The 15663-nt window shown below is 54.4% G+C and overlaps 6 protein-coding genes across 6 annotated transcripts; 3 read left to right on the forward strand and 3 right to left on the reverse strand.

Moving 5' to 3' along the window:
- The first annotated feature begins 39 nt into the window (after positions 1–39).
- P152DRAFT_458293 (dolichyl glycosyltransferase) lies at positions 40–2455 on the forward strand. Its single transcript, XM_033679422.1, has 7 exons — positions 40–495; positions 578–656; positions 734–927; positions 980–1467; positions 1569–1708; positions 1768–2078; positions 2126–2455. Exons 1-7 carry the CDS (start codon positions 416–418, stop codon positions 2334–2336), a joined length of 1503 nt encoding a protein of 500 aa, XP_033534083.1. The 5' UTR covers positions 40–415; the 3' UTR covers positions 2337–2455.
- Positions 2456–2682: 227 nt separating this feature from the next.
- Positions 2683–3949, forward strand: P152DRAFT_339889 (electron transfer flavo protein subunit beta). The gene is made up of 3 exons (XM_033675320.1): positions 2683–2810; positions 2977–3402; positions 3460–3949. Exons 1-3 carry the CDS (start codon positions 2760–2762, stop codon positions 3715–3717), a joined length of 735 nt encoding a protein of 244 aa, XP_033534084.1. The 5' UTR covers positions 2683–2759; the 3' UTR covers positions 3718–3949.
- Positions 3551–5743, reverse strand: P152DRAFT_514104 (ArfGap-domain-containing protein). Its single transcript, XM_033682841.1, has 4 exons — positions 5390–5743; positions 5245–5313; positions 4382–5176; positions 3551–4308 (listed from the first exon to the last, which is right to left on the reverse strand). Exons 1-4 carry the CDS (start codon positions 5432–5434, stop codon positions 3919–3921), a joined length of 1299 nt encoding a protein of 432 aa, XP_033534085.1. The 5' UTR covers positions 5435–5743; the 3' UTR covers positions 3551–3918.
- Positions 5744–6581: 838 nt separating this feature from the next.
- On the reverse strand, positions 6582–8030 carry P152DRAFT_363831 (uncharacterized protein; the record flags this gene model as incomplete). The annotated part of the gene is made up of 2 exons (XM_033675399.1): positions 6582–7157; positions 7656–8030. Coding segments are annotated over 2 exons (951 nt in total), but the record flags the coding sequence as incomplete, so codon positions are not given.
- Positions 8031–12064: 4034 nt separating this feature from the next.
- P152DRAFT_340238 (sporulation protein SPS19) lies at positions 12065–14185 on the reverse strand. Its single transcript, XM_033675321.1, has 5 exons — positions 13654–14185; positions 13189–13447; positions 12946–13109; positions 12516–12860; positions 12065–12439 (listed from the first exon to the last, which is right to left on the reverse strand). Exons 1-5 carry the CDS (start codon positions 13706–13708, stop codon positions 12318–12320), a joined length of 945 nt encoding a protein of 314 aa, XP_033534087.1. The 5' UTR covers positions 13709–14185; the 3' UTR covers positions 12065–12317.
- A 478-nt stretch (positions 14186–14663) lies between these two features.
- P152DRAFT_473630 (uncharacterized protein) lies at positions 14664–15301 on the forward strand (the record flags this gene model as incomplete). The annotated part of the gene is made up of 2 exons (XM_033681256.1): positions 14664–14726; positions 14819–15301. The coding sequence occupies 2 exons, from the start codon at positions 14664–14666 to the stop codon at positions 15299–15301; spliced, it is 546 nt and encodes a 181-aa protein (XP_033534088.1).
- Between the last annotated feature and the right edge of the window lie 362 nt (positions 15302–15663).

The raw sequence follows: 15663 nt of genomic DNA on the forward strand, positions 1-15663 counted from the left end.
GTTGTCAATCTTGTCATGCTGTGCTCTTTCATCTGTAGCCGAAGAACCCGCCCGCGTGGAATTGGCTGCCGATCGGGGGTGCGCCTTGAGCAACTCCATTCAACGCCTCGTGGGCCCGGTTGACGGCTGGTCCATAGCTCAGGGCGACAGACAGGGCCGGCCGCTGGACGCAGGGAGCTGCAGCTAACGGAGGTCGGGGCGAGAGCCGCAACACGTGTGAGCTGTGATTCTGTGAACTTTCCCAACGTCGATCCATGCAGCTCGGATCTTTTCAAGTTTCAATCTCCCAAAAAGTCCATCCCATCATCTATCCCAACCACATCCCGCGTCGAGGTGAAGACGTGTGGCCGTGTCACAGGCATCGGCTTCGTCGCACTCGGGTCCAGTCAAGTGGACATGCTGTCCATCCGCCGCCATGCCTGAGGCCATCTATCCCACCCTCGTCCAATGCGCTATCGTCGCCGGCGCATTCAAGGTCCTGTTGTTCCCTGCGTAGTATGTGAGATCCAAGTCCACGATCCATGCGTTGCATTGATGGATATATCGGATTTGACACCCAAGATCTGACCTGGAGTAGTAAATCAACCGACTTTGAAGTGCATCGGAATTGGCTAGCGATCACCCATTCGCTCCCCATCCAAAACTGGTATTACGAGGTACGTACCCCCACCCGATATCTCTGTCTTCGGGCGAGACATTTAGCTTTTGGTCCAACAGCTTACCATGATATCAGGACACCTCAGAATGGACTCTGGATTACCCTCCCTTCTTCGCCTACTTCGAATGGCTCCTCTCCCAATGTGCCCGTTGGGTCGACCCAGCCATGCTCCGCATCGACAACCTGAACTACGATAGCTGGTCCACCGTCGCCTTCCAACGAAGCACCGTGATCCTCACCGAACTGGTCCTCGTCTACGCGCTCCACCGGTACGTCCGATCGTCACTCAATCCCGTCACCCATACTAACCCCCCCCAACAGCATCACCGCCTCCTCCCCCACCAAACCCACCACCCACACCGCCGCCCTCTCCATCCTTCTCTCCCCCGGACTCCTCCTCATCGACCACCTCCACTTCCAATACAACTCCCTCCTCTACGGCCTCCTCCTCCTTTCCCTCCATCTCGCCCATCGCCCCCGCTCCCTCCTCCCCTCTGCCCTCCTCTTCGCCGCCCTCCTCTGCTTCAAGCACATCTACCTCTACCTCGCCCCCGCTTACTTTGTTTATCTCCTTCGCGTCTACGTCCTGCACCCCGGCTCCGTCGTCCGCATCCGCCTCGCCAACGCCGTGAAGTTGGGGACGGGGTTGCTGGCTGTCTTCGCTGCGGCGTTCGGTCCGTTCGCGTATCATGGCCAGATCCCGCAGCTGCTGACGCGTCTGTTCCCCTTCTCCCGCGGCCTGTGTCACGCGTATTGGGCGCCCAATGTATGGGCGATGTACTCGTTTACGGATCGAGTCCTGATTTTCGGTACGTGCTTATCCCACCCGACGGGACACCAGGAGCATCGATGCCGCAACCCGTGAATGACGGGTGGAATATTGATATATATGCTGACTCCCGTGTTACAGTTGCACCGTACCTAGGCCTCCAAGTGGACCCTGACGCCGTCAACAGCGTCACACGCGGTCGAGTCGGTGACACGGCGTTCGCAGTCCTACCGCCTATCCATCCGCGAACGACCTTCCTCCTCACCCTCACCTTCATGCTCGTAAGCCTCCCCCCCCTCCGATCCCCCCACCCTCCTAAGTCTAACCTCCCCACCCCTAGATCCCCCTCATCAAACTCTTCGCCCAACCCACCGCCGCCAACTTCCACGGCGCCCTCATCCTCTGCGGCTACGCCTCCTTCCTCTTCGGCTGGCACGTGCACGAGAAGGCCATCCTGCTGGTTCTCATCCCCTTCAGCCTGCTCGCGTTGAAAGACCGCCGCTACCTCGGTGCCTTCCGCCCTCTCGCTGTCGCCGGCCACGTCGCCCTGTTCCCCCTCCTCTTCACCCCGCACGAGTTCCCCATCAAAGTCGTCTACACGGTCCTGTGGCTGGTGCTGTTCCTCTTCGCCTTCGATCGGTTGGCGCCCGTGTACGTATCTCCGCGCCCTCGACACATCATCGCTAACATGTCCGCAGCTCCCCGAAGGGTCGCGTCTTCTTCCTGGACCGCTTCTCCGTGCTGTACCTCGCGGTGGCGATCCCGCTGATCTGCTACTGCGCGGTCGTGCACGAGCTGGTATTTGGGACGCGGTTGGAGTTTTTGCCGCTGATGTTCATTAGCTCGTATTCCGCGCTGGGGGTGGTGGGAAGTTGGCTAGGGTTTATGGTTGTGTATCTAGCCGATTAGGTGGAAGGGCGGGACGGAGTGAATCATGCTTAGATACCCGCAGATTTAGACGTCTTGATTGTATGGAATATAGAGGAAAAGACTATATTAATAATTTACACTGGAATACAGTGACCCCCTTTCCTATTCTTGCAATTACATTGCAAAAGTAATTTAAGTCGAGATACAGTAATCATAGGACATCCGTCTCAGGGGCTGGGCCGCTGGGGGATCGGACGAAAGCTTGCCTCAGACGTCATCAGGCACCAACACGGGAACTTCACCCGAAAACCGAAGCCAACCGAAGATCAGCCACCCGCAACTTGGACATGGAGCGACTTCGCCCGAGTCTTGCTCTCTCGAAATACCATCAACCGTCCCCAATCCTCCCAATTGAACCCCTTTCAAGTCTTTTAGAGTGCAGTTGGAGGAGGAGTTTGCATCATGTCTGGGCTACGGGTACTTGTCCCCATCAAACGGGTGATCGACTATGCAGTATGTCTCCCCCCTGGAACAATCTGGATTTCCCTTCCCCCGCTTCACCACCAAGGACAGTAGAGACAATCCGCACCTACGGAGACTCTACCTCTATGATACCAGCTCACCCCTAATCCCTCCCCCCTTCCTCCCCAATCCACCATCCTCGAACTAACCCCCCCAGGTCAAACCCCGCATCAACAAATCCCACACCGGCGTCGAAACCGCCGGCGTCAAACACAGCATGAACCCCTTCGATGAGCTCTCCATCGAAGAAGCCGTCCGCCTCCGCGAACGCGCCGCGAAATCCCCCACCACCTCCCCCCGCATCGCCGACATCCTCGCCTTCACCGCCGGCCCCCCGAAGGCCGCCGACGCGCTCCGCACCGCGCTCGCCATGGGCGCGGATCGCGGGATCCACGTCACCGTCGCCGACGACGCACCGCCACTGGAGCCGCTGGGCGTAGCGAAGTTGCTCGCGCAGGTGGCGCGCGAGGAGAAGGCGGACTTGGTGATTCTCGGGAAGCAGGCGATTGATGGGGATATGGGGCAGACGGGGCAGATGGTGGCGGGGTTGTTGGGGTGGGGGCAGGCGACACAGGCGGCACAGGTGACGGTGGGGGTAGAAGGGGGCGTGGAGGTGGTGCGGGAGGTGGATGGGGGCCAGGAAACACTGAAGGGGAAGTTGCCGATGGTGATCACGACGGATTTAAGGTTGAATGAGCCGCGATATGCGAGCTTGCCGAATATTATGAAGGCGAAGAAGAAGCCGGTGGTGAAGCGCTCATTGGAGGAGATGGGGGTAGATGTGGAGAGGCGGTTGAAGACGGTGAGCGTGGAGGAGCCGCCGGCGAGGGAGGGAGGAGTGAAGGTGGAGAATGTCGATGGGATGATTGCAAAGTTGAAGGAATTGGGAGCGCTATAATTGGTAACATCTACAAAATTCATATAGATTGGCTAGGTAGCATGCCAGCAGCATGCGGGAGGATTTTTGAATAATAGAGCAACATGTATTTTCTGCATCTTGAGAATCTATCCAAGATATAAAAATAAGGGCCAATGCTTCGTAACTCCGGCTCGTCATCGTACAATCCCTTCCACTTCCAACACCCAAGATGCATCCATCCTACCAATCCCCCCACCCATCGTCTCCGTCCTTCTTCCCCCCTTCATTCCCCTTCTTCATCGCCGCCGTCCCAATCGCCCCGCTCTTCTTCGCCGGCCCTCCCTGCCCCTGCGTCGTCGTCTCCCCCGCCGCCGCAAACTCATCCCAGAAGTCCTTCTTCTCCGCCGGCGGCCCGACCTTGCTCGTTGTAGCAGCCGGTTCCTCTCCGCCGAACGAATCCCAGAAATCCTTCCGTTCCGGGCCGGTGGAGCTGGCGGGATGGAGCTTCCCGTCCTCGCCTTCGACGAAGCGGCCGAAGGATTCGGTGGCCGTGCGGGTAGTGGATTGGAGACCGGCTCCGAGGTTCAGGGCGGTTTGGCTGGCGGCTTTGGAAAGGTCGGACTCGGCGAACTAATACAGCGCGATCAGTATCTGCGTCCAGCGAAGTCCGGCCCAAAGCGAGACGGGTGGTTTTTCGACTTACCTTCTTCATCCCCGGCACCACCCACCCCTCATACCCATCCTTCGCCCCCTTCCCCACCGTCGTACTCAACCACCCAAACCCTTTCGACAACGCCGCCACCGGATCCTTCTGAAACTCATCCAACCCCAAACCCCCGCCGGACCCTCCCGCCGGCCCCGCTAGATACGACGGATCGCTCCCAAACCCCGCGTACTTCCCCCCCTCGCTCGGCGCCAAGTCCGCCGACCGCCCCGCGTTCTCTGCCCCCATCCTCGAGAAATACGCCTCATTCTGCGCTTTCCGCGCTGCTGCTGCTGACAGGCTCGATGTCCCCAGCGCCGGCGACCCTCCCTTCCCCGGTGCCGGCCCCTCCGCTACCCGCGTCCGCGCCACCGGCGTCGCCGCCCGACTGCTCTGCCCGGACGACCCACCCATCGCGGCGCCAGCGCCAGCCCGCTGTTGTGCGCGCTCCGCCGCGGTCTTCCTCCGCTTCTCTCGCTCCTTCTCCACGGAGCCGGCGACGAACTCGCGCCCCTCGACCTTGCAGCTCAAGCGCTCCCGCCACTCCTCGGCGGCGAGGGAATCGTAGCGGTCGGCGACGGTGCAGTCGTCGAAGGTGCGGGCCTGGGCCACGTTGTCTGGGTGGCGGTCAAAGAAGTCGCGCCAGGGTTGGTTGCCGCCGAGGGACATGCGGGCGAGCTCGGCGGGCTTGAAGGCGTCCATGGTGATGGAGCGGACGAAGGAGATGTGGACGCCGAGGCCGCGGTGGATGCCGGAGCAGGTGAGGCACATGAAGATGCCGAGTTTGGGGGAAGCCTGGGAGAGTTAGTGGTGGTGCCCCGGAGGGGCCGATAAGGATGTTGGGGGGTAGAGAGATGACCTACCCATTGTGGACTCGGTGCGGGGCAATCGACACACACGTTGTTGTTGTTCGTCTTCTGGATCTCGAGGAGCTGTGTTTCGCAACGCCATGTCAGTCAATTCTCCATAAGCGTCTACTGCACCGAAGGGGGTCTAAAGGCGACTGACCTTGCTCCTTGTCTCCGGATCCACCTCCCACATCTTGCCCGCCATCTTTGCTCGTGAATTCCCTTGCAATGGGGTTTCGTCCAGGGACTCGATTTATACGATGAGAAGAATGCCGCGGTTTAATTTCAACGGGAGAGAGGGATCGAAGGACGATATCGGCGTAGTCACTTCAGGTCGCCTAGCATGCGGAACCTTAGCGATACGAGAAGGTTCAGGATATCGCGATGTAGGTGGTCGGTAACAGCGAAGATCCGGAATATGTTGAGCAGTAGCACGGCCGATTCGGTAGTTAGAATTGATAATAGGGACAGTTTTTAGACGTTTAAGATTCCAGGAAGGAAATTGAACGCTGGGATGTCGTCGTTCGAGACGTAGGAGGGCTGGACAGGAATCAGGGATCTTGATGCCCTGGCTGCAGAGAGCATGTGATTGGTGAATTCAACAGAACATCCCCAAGCAACGATATCACCCTGAATTCTGAGACAAATATCACTAATATTAGAAGCAAGTTCAATGGGTATCCATAATCATCATGTTCTCTCCAGACTACTTCAAGTCTAAGAAGTAATATACAATCCCTCTTAGCGCTGCGCGTGCTTTTATATCGAATCTGCATCCTAAGTTCTAGGCCATCGTCCAGATCGGGATGCATCCTCGCAGTCTCCGAGACCAGGACGATTCCAACCCACTCCACAGAACCTAACCCACCACAGGAGTCACCCCGTTCGTGGGAAGGCCTGCATATACTCAAATCCGATAATCAACCATTCGTCACATCGCCCGCTGCGCGATGATCGCTCGCTGGATCATCGATGAAAACCGCAAAATCCCAGGCGTCGCGGTGACACCAGTGGGGGGTGTATCTCGTCCCGTACGCCGTTGCTATGAGCGGTCGATCAAGGCGCGAGCCATAGAGCGACAGGATTCGCTGCCGATGACCGCCGTGGCTCGAAAAACAAAATCTGAATCAAGGAAGGAAACGTCCGTCTATGTACTGGTTTCGCGTGACGTTGGTATCAGGGGGGTGGGGAGAAGTGCTCGTCGAGCTATTTGTAGGTCGTTGGAGACGGTTCATCCAGACCTGCCAATGTTCTGCAGGGACTCGCTGGGTGTGGGTGGGTCAGGGTTTCGCACCTAGTCGAGACTGGTTAGTACCACTGTCTGAGAGTATAGAGAGCATAGCGATCGAGGGACTTACGTTGAGGATACGCGCAGAATAATCCTGATTGTCCTGCAACGTGTTCAAGCTGGCCCTGCTGGTGTTGTTCGCCGCTAAGGTCACGGGGTTCAAGCGCTGATCGTACACCAACGGCTTGCTGAGCCGCCGTTCGGAGGTCGGGGTGATCCCGTTGGACGCTGAATTCTCGCCTCCGCTGTTGCCGGAATCGCCGGATCCCGCGGGCACGCCCTGGTTGGCGTGATACACTTTGGACAGGAAGCCGCCCTTCTTGAGCGTGCTGGAGTTGCGCGAGGGTCGGTTCTCCACCTGGAACTTTTCGTTGTCCGAGGTCTCTTCTTGGCGGCGACGTCGTCTCCAGATGGCCCAGCAAGCAATGCCGATTAGGAGGGCGGCGCCGCCCACGGCTCCGATGACGATACCGGCCGTAGATCCGGGTGATCGGGCGGATTTCGCGGGGAGCATCGGCGGGGTGGGGGGCGCTGTTACCGTTTGCGTCACCACTGAGCCAGACACGGTCGTCAATATGACCGAGCCGGTAGGGCCAGTGGGGATGTCGATTACAGGCGAAGAAATTTCGGAGGATGAGGACTAGAGTAAACAGATACGTTAGTATGAGGGTCAGTGTTGAGTGCAGTTAGCCGTTAGGGGTTCAATGCCAGCATACTGGACTGAGTACAAGAGAGGGATTCACCGAAGTTGATGGGGTGACGGTAACAGTCGATGGCTCCTGGGTAGTCGAAGTCTGTACAGGATTTATTGTCAAAATCAAGGATATGAAGGAGAAACAGGTGGTTTTGTGATTCTGAATGCATCATAAAACACTCAAAGGAAAGCTCCAAGGAAATGGCACATGTGCATGAGGGCCCATGTGCATGAGGATAGAAGTCTGAACCGTGTGAAAATGGTGTAGGGAGGATTTGAGAGTTGCGTTGAATAGAGGGAGATATCAAAGGGCCCCTCAAGTGTGCAGGCAGAAACTCAGGGCCAGTGTTGTCGCTCAATCATAAGTCATTGCCAATGTCGGTGCTAGTGCCAAGCAATGTGCAATGTTGCATACGCCGAAGTAATAGCAGTCTGGCAACTTACCGAAGTCGAAGGAGTTCCAGCGTCTCCACTCTTCGTTCCAGATGGTTTGTTGTTCTCAACTACAATGTAGCCAAAGAGGCCCTTCCCTTCATTCCCACACTTGTCCGCGGGATATCCAGGACACTTCTCACCACAGTCGCTGACGGGTTGCTCGTCGGCGGGAGCATAGTTGGAGCACCAGCAATTCTTGTTCTGCACGATGGCGAATGCATACTTCGTGCAGCTGTCATGGCAAAAGCCATTGGATTGGAAATCGCTTGGGATCGAAGTAAAGTCGGATCCTGTGTTTCCGGGGCTACAGTAGGACTGAGAGAGCACAGCTGATGTGAATACCGGGAAGGAAAAGAGGAAGAGAATCAGAATCTGAAGGTAATTTGGACCAGCAGGCTGGCCAAGAGGAGGACGAGGATTTGTCGGCATGGTCGAGGCGGTGGAAGGTACTCTTCCTCAAGACCTGATCTAGGTTGAAGATATGCAAGTCAGCTATGCTCATAGTACCGCCATTTACCGAAGGGTACATGATGAATTGGTGCAGGACCGAGCAAATGGATGAAATCAATACCTCTGCTCCCGGCAGACAATCAGGCTATGAATGCTGCCGACATTGGAAGGACACAAAGAAACGGGGAAATCTCCCGCCCCTCCGCCTCTGTTGGATAGTGGTATCTCGATGGACAAATGATGCAACTGGCAAGCTTGCAGCAGATGTCAACGGGAGGCAGGCAAGGGCAGACTGGTAGGGGCAGGGGATGGATAAGGTGGTTGGTGCAGGGAGCAGAACAGAAGTATCGGTGACGGGAGGCGTCGTGAGGAGGAACTTGAAGATCCAACAAGGAAAAGAAATAGGATATGAGTGATGGAGGGAGAGGAGGACTGAGGAGGGCGAGGAGAGTGGAATAGGTAGATCGGAAAAGAGAAAAGAGGTCCGATTGTTAGTCAGTACTAAGGAAGTGGAGATCGGGAATGAAGGAAGAATGCAAGATTTGTCTCGGGGGATGCGATGGATGTACAGTATGAAAACCAAACTAAGAACAACTAAGAACAGGAAGGTTTGGTGGCACGACGGAGTGACGAACAACTCTTGACACTTCGCAATTCACCGAGACAACCAACTCTTCATCCCAAGCGTTCTTCATTCCTAGCAATTTGTGAAAGGCTGAAAACCTGCATGCTCCGTCCGACTCTTGGACAATTGGACGCTCGGGCCGGATCCATCCTTCATCATCCCGCAGAAAATTACAGGTACTTAAATGATACTAAATCCTTACCAAGAATTTAAGGTTGTTGGGTGGCGGAGATGCGATGAATGCGGATCTCGCTAGGCGCTACTCCCCCAACCACGCTAATGATCGTGGTCGATGCAGCGCTACGGTGTCAAGTCTCAAGGGTTCCTGACACCGCACTGTCTCGTCGTCGAATTTGGAGCTGATAGTGATAGGGTCGGAGGGAAGTGCTTACACTCACTCAGCTAAAAGTTGTTTTGGGAAGGGGACGTCAACGATGGAGGATGGAGGTGAGAATCTCGAGATTGGCGGTGGAAGAAGATGGCCACCAACTTGTTCTTGTCCTCATTTGTTATGAAATCACCATCCAACTAGTCATCGATGCCTGGTCTCTCTCGCATCGAGGCTGCGAGGCCGTCGAAGTAGCTGAGTTGAAGCATTTCCCAATGTGGATATTGACGGGGATCTCATGAGCGTGGACCACCATGATGCGGGCGCAGAACTTAAACTTCAATGCTGTGTAATCCTTCGGATCACCCGAGTGCACGATAATACGATCATAATCCCATCCGTGACTATTCGCGACGGTCCTGCGACACGCAATATCTCCCTTGACAGTCATAAGAAACGCAAGACGAAGCCGGATCTACACTGTGAGGCGTTGGAGGGGGGACCGGAGTTTATATATCATTCTTTTATGAAAATGTCTCTCCCGACCGGTCTCCGGTTCCGAATTTGCGGCGACTTGGGAAAGGATTCGTCACTTGGATTTATCACTTGAATCATCAACTACTAGTTCGCATCCGCAAATGCTGCATACAGCTGGACCACGGGGTCGTCATCCGGTACTTCCGCGCTGAGTGAAGACAGAGCCAGAACTACGAATCCATTTCTAGTCGGGCGGGAACAATCCCAGCTCCGCTACTGCTCTTGGCTCAACCAGCCAAAGAATGGAGCTCGGAAGTTCCAGATCCAAGTATAAAGGAAAGAAATACCGAAGAGAAAGAAGGGATCCACCCATGGATCAAGTCTTAATGAACGGATGAAAACATTAATAGAGGCTCTCGAAGTCCTTGAGAGACCGCAATTGAACCCTCGCTCGGCGAATCCCTCTCCTTGGTGCAACAAATGGCATCCAGAAAACAGGGGACGTATATGGGGAATTCTGGGGAATGCCGAATGGAGAACAAACAAAGCTCGGATTGGTATAAATTGGTCAACCAAAGATCGATTGCCGTCGTATCGGCTACTTTATTCGGATACATCAACCCTCTAGTTACCGGGGTTTGACGCCTGGCGCTTTGCACTTTGCACTTTGCAGGCTTAATTCGGTTCTAACAAGTATTGGAATTTCGAACTACGTGGCAGTGGATTGATTCAACAGCGATGGATCGGAAGGGATTCGAGGATACGGTCGTTAGATGACGAGCTAACGACAAGGGCAGCAAGAGACATCCACGATTCTACAGATCTACAACTCGACTTCCCATCTTTGCAGCTGAAATACTTAACACTTCCAAGTTCCAAGCTTCTGGCTACGATCGCTTCCGTAGCTGCCGATCCGATGTCAACAATATCCACTTCGTCGATTCCCGTCTGCCGTCAGTCTCCCATGGTGATACTTGCGGTGGGCTAAACGCGGGAAAATCATGACGATCACAAGCATTCGCATCGTCGTCATCCTAGTAACCATGAGGAATAGGGAGGCCCTTGATCCGTTGTACCCTCAGCCATCGTCTCGTGGAGGTCATACGAAGTCTACAAACCGGAAGCCAAAAGCGTCGGGCCGGTTTGAGGAGCCGTGATACGATGCGGAGACGAGCCAAAACCGCATGGTTACGTCCTTCGGTCTCCAACACATGACACTGGACGTCCAGTCGAGGAGCACAAAGATGTCAGTTGCGTCACATTCCAAAGATCGGACGAGAAGACCCGTCTGGAATCTATGTGGTGGATGATCCCTTCGACATGCCAACGGAATCGTGCATAAATCCGCCCCGTGATGCTTCGGCGAGGCATATCGTTGTCTGGCCATGTGTTGAACGGAACTCGAAAGACGTGGAGTTGTACAGCATGAGAAGCACGAATCCAGCGACACGCGGCTTCGGACCATCGGGCGCTGGATTATCAAATACCAGATAACCATACCAGAGGAAGTATGAATATGGTTATCAATCCGAGTTCCGTCAGATTTCGATCCGATGGAAAACTTGAGCCATATTCGAAGAGAATGGTGACATTTCCTCAAATTCGCGCGTCACTCATACCACAATAGGCCATACAATAATACTCAAATCTCGTCCCTTGTTCAACCCTTATCCTCCTTGGTCTCAAATGGTCCAATCCCACGAGATGGAATTGTCTCCTTGTACGACGAGACAAATGATCTCTCCTAACAATCACTTGTTACCTAACTTGGGTTTTGACAGGACACACGAGAGTTGATTCAGGTATTCTCCCCCTTCGACCCGAGTCTCGATCCCAAGGCCCAAAGGCCAAATCCTTCCCGCCCATATCGTCATGTCATGCGGATCCCAATCACCGAGCGGGTCGCTAGAACGCTCGAGCGCTATGCCCCGAGCCGCTGCCCCCTGACACGATAACTTGGGCGATTTCCCGTCTTTCATCCAATCAGAATCGTGAATCTGTCGTCCTCGATGGATTCGAGATCCACATCGAAACCAACACTAGAATTTCAGAACTGCGTGTTTCAAAAACACGGGAAACCCTTGAGGGATAGGGTGTTTCACATGGGCTGCGATTCCTTCGGGCATGGCTAATATGATAACAATAGTTCAAATGACTTCACAGGATTCTAGGGGTGCCTTATATTTTCATCTATCGAAGCTTGTAGTAGAAGCCACAGGGTTCACGCCAAGTGGCGAAGAGCCGCTTCTCTTCATTTGGGATCTTGGCCTTGGGAGGCCATGTTGACCTCATTTTTGAGATGATGATATGCAGGACGGAAGAGGAAAACGTGATGTCATCAGGGGAATGCTAAGGCTTATGTGTACGTACTGTAGACGCTTCACGAGATACCACTGGAATATCGCAAGGCGTCAAGAACAATACCAATGAAGTTAAAGCAAATTATGTTCGTTCACTTGCTGTAGAAACGATGGAACGAACAACCCGCAAATCCGTCTATAAAGCCGTAGCTCCGCAAGTATAATCAAGTTATTGACGTCGTCATACACTCATACTACTTGTATGCTCTAAATTCCTATGTTGCCGGGGGCTCCGAAAACACAAGAATGTGTTCCGTTAAACATGGTGAATACTCCGCTCTGTATACTAGTATCCGATCAATAATATCGCTTCCGCCAATGGCCATAGCAACCGCAACCTCGAGAACGCCGACTGGATAACGTTTCCAAACGAGCCAACGCTGTTGTAAGGTGCTTATAATCGAGTGCGCTCTGAACGGGACAGCGACCGCTTACAACTTCGACTTCTTTCCCCCTGCGACACCGGTCACAGGCTTCCCCGTGAAGAGGAAATCGGGATACCCAAACGCTCCACCAGAGCCGACACCAGATGTATGCCAGGCACCTCCATCCACTATGCAGGAAAGCAAGTCAGTCATCCATTTCCCACCTCTGGAAGGTCGTGGAACGAAAGGACGTCAAAAACTTACCGACAAGGATCTCCCCATTGACGTAATTCGCCGCATCCGAGAACAAATAGACCGTCGAATCCGCAATCTCCTTCACGGTCCCCCATCGGCCCGACGGGATCATGCGCTTGGACGCGGCGGCGTTCTCTTTCTTGGACAGTCGCTCCATGCCTTCCGTGCCGGAGATGGGACCAGGCGAGATGACGTTGGAGGTAATGCCGAAGGGCCCGTATTCGAGACAGACGGAGTGAGCCAGTGCATCGACACCGGCTTTCGCAACTGAGGGGGCGCCTTGCATGACCGTGCCGGAGTAGTGAAGAGTGGCGCTGACGAAGATAATGCGGCCGCCGGTACCGCGGGGAGGAGCTAGTGGGGAGTAAGTATTAGGGGAGATTGAATGTCGGGGTATAGGATTAGGGGGAGAATCCGGTGAAAGCAATGATATACTTACGAGTGATGCCGTCGGTCTTGTACTTGGCTGCCGATTCTTTCAGATATCCGATGGTGGCTTTGACGGTGTTGTATGAGCCCAGGACATCGATATCCATAACGGACTTGAATGCATTCGACGAAATCTGCTCCAACGGTGCTAGAAAGTTTCCCGCTGCTCCCGCACTACAGGAATATTAGCCTCTATTCCCCTTCCCCCCCTGAAAGAGCGTCCCTCGACTGTCAACCCCTTGGAAACACTCACATCACGAAATCAATGCTCCCTAACTCCTTCGCGCACCGATCCGCCGCGGCCTGCAAGCTCTCGATGCTCCGAACATCTACGCCGCCCAGAGCGAGGACTTTGGATCCCTTCCGCGCCGTCATGATGTCGGCGGCCATCTTCTCCGTCTTCTCGACATTGCGGCCGATGATGGCGGCGTTGGCGCCGAGATGCACCATGGCGCGCACTTGCACGCTGCAGATGGAGCCGGCGCCGCCGGTGCAGAAGACCACCTTGTTCTCTGGAGGCGGCGTTAGTAAGGATTCACCGCCTATGTTCGACGATGAGTAACCGCAAGGTGTAATGCCTCACGGGTCGGAGAGTTGATTCCGAGCTACACAACGGATCGCAGTCGTGCGTGGTTGCTAGCTAGGAAAGATATGGCTCGAAATCATGGCGCTCCGGGTTGAGAGGAATACCTCCGCCAGATGAAAGTGCTTGACGTACCAAAGATTCCATCTCTCCATACATCACTGACATATTCGTGTCTTTGCATCGGCATCTTGGTGAATTGATAGCCTAACGAGGCGATGATATTATAATATTAGGTTCCGGCTACCCACGGCTTCCAAGCTCTTGTGATAACTGCACGCTCGACCGATATTCCACTTGCTCCCAGGAGTTTCCAATGTGCAGACGCTGGCAGAGTTCCGGAGTCTAAATCACTTAAAAGTTCATCAAGGAAAGTTGCTCGTCGAGACTAGACGTCTAGAGTGGAAATAACGTGTTGCGGCCTGCGGGACGATTCTCGGTCCTGATGTCAGCAGGAGCGGAGGACGCCCAACGGCGTTGCCGAGGTCACCAATGGTGCCGCTATAGAACTTGCTTGTGAGATGAGAGGACAATAGTGGGGAAGGAAAAAAGAATTCAATTAAAGGTTTGAAGAGACTGTAAATATACAACCCTCAGTAGAGCATTACACCTATTTTCTAAGCATGTCTATCTATTGTGAGTAACCATGCTTCCTCTGGTAATGATTTCATATGCAACGCAACCGGCAGACGAGAGTGAACCAATCACCGACGAGGGAAGAGCGTTGGTCTTGGCACGAACAAGCTCGATATCCAGGTCTTGAACTCATGGAATTAACGACAAATAATTAATCAATTATCAAGTTCTTAAGCAGGTCCTTAAGCAGCTCGTTAAACCTGTTACGTAACACTCGTTGGCCAGGAACCAAAGGGCCAAGAAATCGAAGCTTCAAGCAATCTACGGCAAAATCCGGCAGCCCTTCAGCTACTTCACCATCTAGTTCGCCTCTAAGCTTGCTCCCATATCGTCTTTGACACCAAACAACATCAAGTTTTTGTATCTGGATCACCATCAAGACCTTTGCTATAACGTCCACACCCAAACCCCTCATCGCGAGATCGCTCGAAAGCACCAGATCAGTCGATATCGCAGGATCGCAGGATCGCAGGATCGCAGGATCGCAGGATCGCAGGATCGTCTTCACCATGCCCTCACTCCTTGCGTCTAACCTAAAGTTCGTCGGGGTTGTGAGTCTCGGGCTCTTAACGGTACGTCTTCAGCCCGCCCATCCCACCGACCAAGATCAAACTCCGAATATCATCGAAGATATAGAAATCCATACTGACAGCCATCTCCACAGGGCCTCAACTACTCCCTCCACACCGTCGCCATCCCCCCCCTCCTCACCCTTCCCACCGCCACCACCGCCAACACCACCCTCACCACCCTTAAAGCCGCCACCACCTTCCACCAATGCGCCCTCACCCTTCTCGCCTCCTCCTCGCTTCTCCTCGCCTACTACATCTCGCCGCCGCACAGCCGCCACCCCTACATCCTCTGGGTGCTGCTGGCCACGGGCGCCGGCGCCAGCGTGGACGGCGTCACGAGCTGCGTCGCGAGCTGTGCGGGCGGGCGCGCCGGGACGCGCGGAAAGGCGCGGGAGGAGGCCGCAGCAAAGCGGAGGGAGATTGTTGAGATGGATTCGGAGGAGGAGGAGGAGTTGAATGGGGAGGAGGTGCGGGAGGGGTTGATTAGGTTTCGGTTGCTGCAGGGGATTAAGGGCGCACTGTGGGGTTCCGGGTTGGTCATGGCCGTGGTGGGCATTTGGGGAGATGGAGCATGAGGAGATGGGACTGTGAAAATGGTTGATTGTTGTTCAATCTTTGGACGGGATATAGATTTGCCGGCGTTTTCGATGCAATGGTCGGAAAGGGTCAGGGTTTCGGCAATATTCTGACCTGTGGGACTGTTTTGCATCGATCATGATGAGATTGATGTGCTATGGATCACGATTGCTACAATTCATCTTTCCACTCCGTTTAGATGAGATGGAAGGCCTCCTCAACGTCATATCAGCAACGGCGTTTTGAGATCCAATACTATTTCAACTTTACTCAATGTCTACTCTATCACATCGGTGAACAATACACATCTGATGGATCGCTGCCATGCAAGTGTCAAGGTGTAATCACAACAAAGAAGAGT

Source organism: Eremomyces bilateralis (assembly GCF_010015585.1).
Source record: "Eremomyces bilateralis CBS 781.70 unplaced genomic scaffold P152scaffold_9, whole genome shotgun sequence".
Classification (NCBI taxonomy): Eukaryota; Fungi; Ascomycota; class Dothideomycetes; order Eremomycetales; family Eremomycetaceae; genus Eremomyces; species Eremomyces bilateralis.

Excerpts from the sequence above, each read along its gene's own strand:
- P152DRAFT_458293 (XM_033679422.1), top strand. The coding sequence starts at position 416 with ATGCCTGAGGCCATCTATCCCACCCTCGTCCAATGCGCTATCGTCGCC. Across the intron at positions 657-733 it reads TCCAAAACTGGTATTACGAG|GACACCTCAGAATGGACTCT; the intron begins GTACGTACCCCC and ends CCATGATATCAG. Across the intron at positions 1,709-1,767 it reads TCACCCTCACCTTCATGCTC|ATCCCCCTCATCAAACTCTT; the intron begins GTAAGCCTCCCC and ends CCCCACCCCTAG.
- P152DRAFT_339889 (XM_033675320.1), top strand. The coding sequence starts at position 2,760 with ATGTCTGGGCTACGGGTACTTGTCCCCATCAAACGGGTGATCGACTAT. Across the intron at positions 2,811-2,976 it reads AACGGGTGATCGACTATGCA|GTCAAACCCCGCATCAACAA; the intron begins GTATGTCTCCCC and ends TAACCCCCCCAG. Across the intron at positions 3,403-3,459 it reads AGGCGACACAGGCGGCACAG|GAAACACTGAAGGGGAAGTT; the intron begins GTGACGGTGGGG and ends GATGGGGGCCAG.
- P152DRAFT_514104 (XM_033682841.1), bottom strand. The coding sequence starts at position 5,434 with ATGGCGGGCAAGATGTGGGAGGTGGATCCGGAGACAAGGAGCAAG. Across the intron at positions 5,314-5,389 it reads ATCCGGAGACAAGGAGCAAG|CTCCTCGAGATCCAGAAGAC; the intron begins GTCAGTCGCCTT and ends TGCGAAACACAG. Across the intron at positions 4,309-4,381 it reads TGGTGCCGGGGATGAAGAAG|TTCGCCGAGTCCGACCTTTC; the intron begins GTAAGTCGAAAA and ends GCGCTGTATTAG.
- P152DRAFT_340238 (XM_033675321.1), bottom strand. The coding sequence starts at position 13,708 with ATGCCGATGCAAAGACACGAATATGTCAGTGATGTATGGAGAGATGGA. Across the intron at positions 13,448-13,653 it reads ATGGAGAGATGGAATCTTTG|AGAACAAGGTGGTCTTCTGC; the intron begins GTACGTCAAGCA and ends CGCCGCCTCCAG. Across the intron at positions 12,440-12,515 it reads CAATGGGGAGATCCTTGTCG|TGGATGGAGGTGCCTGGCAT; the intron begins GTAAGTTTTTGA and ends TTTCCTGCATAG.